At 49.1% G+C, this 6,946-nt stretch overlaps 1 protein-coding gene across 1 annotated transcript; it reads right to left on the bottom strand.

The window, feature by feature from the left end:
- Nucleotides 1-1,200: 1,200 nt before the first annotated feature.
- On the bottom strand, nucleotides 1,201-6,343 carry LOC122004687. The gene is made up of 5 exons (XM_042559536.1): nucleotides 6,338-6,343; nucleotides 4,921-5,399; nucleotides 4,738-4,840; nucleotides 1,581-1,820; nucleotides 1,201-1,470 (listed from the first exon to the last, which is right to left on the bottom strand). Exons 1-5 carry the CDS (start codon nucleotides 6,341-6,343, stop codon nucleotides 1,201-1,203), a joined length of 1,098 nt encoding a protein of 365 aa, XP_042415470.1.
- Nucleotides 6,344-6,946: the final 603 nt, after the last annotated feature.

The raw sequence follows: 6,946 nt of genomic DNA, 5'->3' as shown, positions 1-6,946 counted from the left end.
ATTTATTTTTTAATATATCCTTCAACTTAGGTTTTTTTCAGACCTCGAAAGTATTTTGTCTAAATTTGAATTTGATTGCGAAGTTAAAGTTACACATGATGAAATGAAAGTTGGTGCACATGATGAAATGAAAGTTGGAACAATCTGAATCGTTGTTTTGCAAGTTTCTGTGAGCGCGCAAAAAAAAAAAAAAAAAACCAACCAATATGAAAAACAAATATTACTGATATTTTAAAACCAGATCAGAAAGTAGATCAACTCTTTTGACCATTACATCAAGTCAGCCAAAAATAGAGCTTGTATCTACGGAAGCTCAAACAAATGCAAACTAAAAGATGTCATCATTGCCATTATTGTTGTAGAAATAGAGTATTTTCTTCTTGTTATTAGTGGGGCATAAGGAATGGAGGTGGAAGAAGGAATAAAAGAAAGGTAATAATAAAAAAGATGTTCTTTTTAATTAAAGAATATCTTTTTTTATTTATTATTAAAATAATATCATATTCTATTTCATTTTATTTTTATTCTAAAAATATGTTTATTTTTAATACTGATCCTGTCGGGAAGCTAAGAAGATGGACCTGTCGGTGTTTCATGTCTGAAAGGTTGACCGCATCCCCATGACTCAGTGGCGAGTTGTCTTCTACGTTGACCAAGCCACCCGAAGTTCTCTGGTCAGCAGTACCTGTATCCAACGACCGAGTTGCCCCAGTTCTTGGTACCTCGTTGCTCGAGGTAGGTCCCACAAATGTATAAGCAATCGAACAATAACAAGACAACTAGATAAATACAAGACGAGTACAATGACGTACCCTGGCCCCGGAGAGACGCCCTCGGATGGGTCGGTGAGCTGGTCGCGATGCGGATCGAGTCGTCCCGGCCCTGAAGAGTAGACGAATGTGAGGCAATTGAGGAGCCGGCTCTGGGGGGCGATGACATGGACTCCAGTGCAACATAGATCCAGGAAGCAGCATGCCAGTCGAAATATAACGACTTCTAAGCCGAGATACCATAGCCGCTCGCAGGGCGGGACGCGACACGCAAGCTGGATAAAACTAGTAATCTACAATCATAATAACGACATAAAATACAGTGGCTCGGTGGCCGAAACACAACACACAGGGCAGGACGCAAGTCACAAAGATAGTGCAATGGCAGTAGCCCGAAGGTTGGATCAATGATGGCTCAAGGGCTGGCTCATCACTCGAAGGCGACCGGGGGGTGGCTGGTGGCTGTCGCTGGATGTGACATCGGAGGGCAGCATTGGCCGGTGGACCCGGCGGCGGCCGCTGGACTCGGCGGCAGCTGCTGGACTCGGCGGCAACTGCTAGAGGCGGCGACGACGACCATGAGAGGAGGTAGCGGCGGCTGCTGACGGTGGCGCCCGCCGGAGGCAGCGGCGATCTTCCTCAGTGGCGTCAGCGCCGGTGTGAGGAGGAGGTGGTAGATAGGGAAAACCGAGGAGAATCCCTAAGAAGGTGACGACGAAGAGGGCAAGCTCAACGAGGGCTAGCTAGAGGTTGTAGCCGACAAAGCCGAGGCAGAGGTCGGCGGCGACGAGGTAGGCGACCAGGTCGCGCGCATTGACCAGCGCTGGTACAACCGGCGTCGTGCCCGGCGATCGTTGGAGGGCTAGGCGGAGTGGCCAGCGGTGGCGTGACAGGTAAGAAGAAGAGTGGCAGCGAGAAAGGGGAGCAGAAGAGGGAGGAGGGGAGCATCGGCGGCTTCATCGACGCCGGCGAAGAGTATGAGAGGGAGAAAGCCCTTGGCGGCGGAAACAAGCACGAACCAACCTCCTCTCCTCTTGTGAACAGTGATCCCTATAAGCATAAAACCCTTAAATGTGAAATGTCCTAAACACCCCTCACTTTTCTCTTATTTCCTATTAAGCTTAGAGATACATCCGCATCACAAGTCTTTCCTTCAAGTCTAGTCGAGGAGGCGCAAGTCTGACTGACTAGACCAAGCCCAAAATGGAATAGCTACCGAACGCGAAATCGGCTCAATGGGTTCATCTTATCACATCGAACGAGTAGCTGTGGCGATGCCGAGCAAGTGACTCAAGTAGTATCGAGCGAGCGACGAGCAATAGTGCAGTCTAGGCAACGGAGATAATGCTAATCAGATAGAAAGACAGACGATCCAACCGAGCGCGCGATCGAGAAGATGCCGATCAGGCAACCGAAAAAATACGAATCGAGTAATCGAGAGAGCGTCGCGCGAGAGATAGTAGCGATGCCGAACGAGCTACAAGAAATAATATCAGGTCGACAACCGGACTGATGCCGAGGCAGCGGCAAAACGCCCAGCGACACGCGGAACCAAGAGTAGTCCGAGCGGACGAGCGATGCCGAGTGCACGACCGCGAAGATGCCGACTGAGCAACCGAGAAAATGCTGACCAATAGGTCGTACAATGCTGACCGGGTGGACGAGCGAATGATGTCAAACGGGTGATCGAGAAAATGCTGACCCATAGGTCGTACAATGTTGACCGGGCGGACAAGCGAGCGATGTCGAACGAGTGATCGAGAAAATGCCGACCTGGCGACCACTAGGATGTCGTACAAAACAAGCGCGTGGCTAAGTGGACGATCGGGCATAGGATCAGGCGGCTACCAAAGTGTCGACCGAGCGACGAAAAATAATGTCAAGTGGCTGCTAAGCAAGCTATCGGGCGAACGCCCAGTGAGCGCCTGGACAAATACTGAGCGAGAGACGAAGCAGCGCTGGGCAGGAGTGGAGCCCGAAAACTGAGCGGGAGCATAGCCCGTGAAATTGGATACGCACAGAAATGAAAGTCGTGAGCCGAACGGGTGTGTCGCACATGAGCTGCACTGGAGTGTTGCCCATGAGTAGAAGGCGCGTGGAAGTGAAAGTCGTGAGCCGAACGGGCGCAGAGCCTATGGGATATTCTGGTCCAAAACCAGTGGAGATACTCTTGTCCGTGACCAAAGGAGATAGCTCGACCTCGAACGGGGGAGATAAGATGCTCTGATATGCCTCGTGCCCAGTGAAGACCGCTCGACCCCGAACGGGGGAGATAGATGCTCGTGAAGACTGTGCGACCCCGAACGAGGGAGATGCATGCTTGTGAAGACTATGTGACTTCGAACGGGGGAGATAGATGTTCTGCTAAGCTGATCGGTGAAGATATGGGTTTAAGGTCGTCGTCCGACCGCCGATGACGCGAGGGTTTAAGGTCGTCGCTCGACCGCCGATGACGCGAGGGTTTAAGGTCGGCACTCGACCGTCTTTAGGTCGGGTTTTTATAGCCGCCGGTTCGGCTCTGGCGTTTAACGTCGCCGCTCGACGGTCTTCTAGCCTCACTACCCCGCCGATCGGCACTGGGTCTTCGACATCAAGCCCGTGGCTTGGATAATATACGCCTGGCCGATCGGCACGGGGGTCATCGACATCGAGCCCGTGACACGGATAATATACGCCCGGCTGATCGGCACGGGATCTTCGACATCGAGCCCGTGACTCGGATAATATATGCCCAGTCGATCAGCACGGGGTCTTCAACATCGAGCCCGTGGCTCGGATAATATACGCCCGACCGATCGGCACGGGGTCTTCGACATCGAGCCCGTGGCTCGGATAATATATGCCCGGCCGATCGGCACGGGGTCTTCGACATCGAGACCGTGGCTCGGATAATATATGCCCGGCCGATCGCCACGGGGTCTTCGACATTGAGACCGTGCCTCGGATAATATACGCCCGGCTGATCGACACGGGGTCTTCTACATCGAGCCCGTGGCTCGGATAATATACGCCCGACCGATCAGAATGGGGTCTTCAACATCGAGCCCTTGGCTCGGATAATATACACCCGACCGATCGGCATGGGGTCTTCGACATCGAGCCCGTGGCTCGGATAATATGCGCCCGACCGATCAGCACGGGGTCTACATCATCGAGCCCGTGGCTCGGATAATATACGCCCGGCTGATCGGCACGGGGTCTTCGATATCGAGCCCGTGGCTCGGATAATATACGCCCGGCCGATCGGCACGGGGTCTTCGACATCGAGCCCGTGGCTCGGATAATATATGCCCGGTCAATTAGCATGGAGTCTTCGACATCGAGCCTGTGACTCAGATAATATACGCACGGTCGATCAACACGGGGTCTTCGACATCGATTCCGTGGCTCAGATAATATGCGCCCGGCCGATCGGCACGGGGTCTTCGACATCGAGCCCGTGGCTCGGATAATATACGCCCGGTCGATCGACACGGGGTCTTCGACATCGAGCCCGTGGGTCGGATAATATACGTCCGGCCGATCGGCACGGGGTCTTCGACATCGAGCCCGTGGCTCGGATAATATATGCCCGGTCGATCGGCATGAGGTCTTCGACATCGAGTCCGTGGCTCGGATAATATACGCTCGGCCGATCGGCACGGGGTCTTCGACATCGAGCTCGTGACTCGGATAATATACGCCCGCCTGATCGGCACGGGATCTTCGACATCGAGACTATGGCTCGGATAATATACGTCCGGCCGATCGGCACGGGGGGTCCTCGATCGAGGAACTATGGCCGATCATATAACTGAAAGAGAAAAGATAACGCAAAAAGTGACAGAGGTCATGGGGATGACAGAACTTTCCGACGTCACCCATCTTCACGTTCCAGATCAGGCGTGTTCCCATAGACGACGCCAATTTGATCCTGTCGGGAAGCTGAGAAGACGGACTTGCCGGTGTGCCGTGTCTTGAAGGTTACCGCATCCCCATGACCCGGTGGCGAGCTGTCTTCTGCGTTGACCAAGCCGCCCAAAGTCCTCTGGTCAATAGTACCTGTATCCAACGACCGGGTTACCCCGGTCCTGGTAGGTCCCACAAATGTATAAGCAATCGAACAATAACAGGACAACTAGATAAATACAAGACGAGTACAGTGACGTACCCTGGTCTGTGGGGGGCGCCCTCGGATGGGTCGATGAGCTGGTCGCGATGCGGATCGAGTCGTCCCGACCCTGAAGAGTAGACGAATATGAGGCAGCTGAGGAGCCGGCTCTGGGGTCGGTGCAGCATGGATGTGACATCAGAGGGCAGCATTGGCCGGTGGACCCGGCGGTGGCCGCTGGACTCGGCGGTAGCTGCTGGACTCGGCGGCAACGGCCATGAGAGGAGGCAGCGGCGATCTTCCTCAATGGTGTCAGCGCCGGCGAGAGGAGGAGGTGGCGGAGAGGGAAAGCCGAGATGAATCCCTAGGAAGGTGACGACAGAGAGGGCAAGCTCGGCGAGGGCTAGCTGGAGGTTGTAGCTGACGAAGCCGAGGTAGAGGTCGGCGGTGACGAGGCAGGCGACCAGGTCGCGCGCATTGACCAGCGCTGGTACAGCCGGCGTCGTGTCCGGCGATCGTCGGAGAGCTAGGCGAAGTGGCTAGCGGTGGTGACAGGCAAGAAGAAGAGTGGCAGCGAGAAAGGGGAGCAGAAGAGAGGAGGGGAGCATCAGCGGCTTGGTCGACGCCGGCGAAGAGTATGAGAGGGAGAAAGCCCTTGGCGGCGGAAACAAGCACGAACCAACCTCCTCTCCTCTAGTGAACAGTGATCCCTATAAGCATAAAATCCTTAAATGTGAAATGTCCTAAACGTCCTTCACTTTTCTCCTATTTCCTATTAAATCTAGATATAGATCCGCATCAAATACTATTATATTATAATCATAACTGTTACCTATTTATAACAGTTACGATCCCAAATTTCCATATCTATTATATAATTATAGCAGCAAATGATTATAAATGGAGTAGTTATGATTCCGTTTATAGTTAATACATTAAGTTGAAATATTTATGTTATGATAATTGCTACAAATAGCTTTCAACAGGGTATCTTTAAAATTGAAAAAAGAAGATTGAAATGTAATGAAGTGTTATTCCGATGATAAATAAAATTGGACGTTCTTTTGTTAATTCCAATAAAAAGGGTTTTCTTTTTAAATTTTATCAAAAAAAATATAGATGTGATAAAAACGGTGAAGAAAAATAAAAAACAAAGCAAGATATTTTGCTTTGAATATGTGATCCTTTTGAATAATCAGCAACTATGAAAAAATCTCTGGGCTGTGGGCCGGTCACGTGGGAATTCGAGATGGACGTATTATCTTTTATAAAAAATGAATATGAAAAATCAACTAGGAGCTCCCTTGAGCACGGCGTAGTGGTAAGGCCTCAACAGGTCACCCACGTAATTATGCTTCAAGATTTAGGACTGATAAGGAATTTACCATTGTGTTCGAAAATTGAGGCACAAGTAGAGCGGTTAGGACATCTGTTTATTATATGCAATGTAGGTTAAATCTTTCAATATAAATCTCACCTTCATTATACAGATGGGGTTTATAATATTTTTTATAAACTTATATTAAAATTTTGGGACTAGATTTATAAAAAAAATAATGGAGAAAAGATAGAGAAAGAATTTTAAAAGAAATAGAGTTTTTAAAAGAGAGAGGTTTTATAATAATAGAGAGTGACTTTTAAAAAAAAAATAAGATTTTTAACTTTTGATGTAACAATGATGTGACAGAGCATAAATCTCTTTAAGAAATTTACTCTTACGGATGTCCTTAGACTCATCAATCTGTGATAAGATGAATCAACCCATGACAGATCGATGATTTAGCAGAACGATCCAATCTTTTATCTTAATGAATTAAAAAAATCTCCAACTCTAACTAATGTAGATTACGAGTTAAAAAAAATTGACGGAATCTGATCTAATTAAAGTTAAAATCCCGTCTTCAGGTTCTTAATTTTTTTTATTTTAATTTTAAATTTTGAAGAATTTTTTTCCTTAATTCACGGGCTCCATGCTAACTGTAGGATACTAGCATGTAAGTCATGGGATTAGACGGGTCAATCAATTTGCACTATCTTAAAATGGATTGATAAAATTTCAACTCAACATATTTAAATTATTTGACTG

This window comes from Zingiber officinale, chromosome 7B, assembly GCF_018446385.1.
Source record: "Zingiber officinale cultivar Zhangliang chromosome 7B, Zo_v1.1, whole genome shotgun sequence".
Classification (NCBI taxonomy): domain Eukaryota; kingdom Viridiplantae; phylum Streptophyta; class Magnoliopsida; order Zingiberales; family Zingiberaceae; genus Zingiber; species Zingiber officinale.
This window is presented reverse-complemented; position numbering and strand designations above follow the sequence as displayed.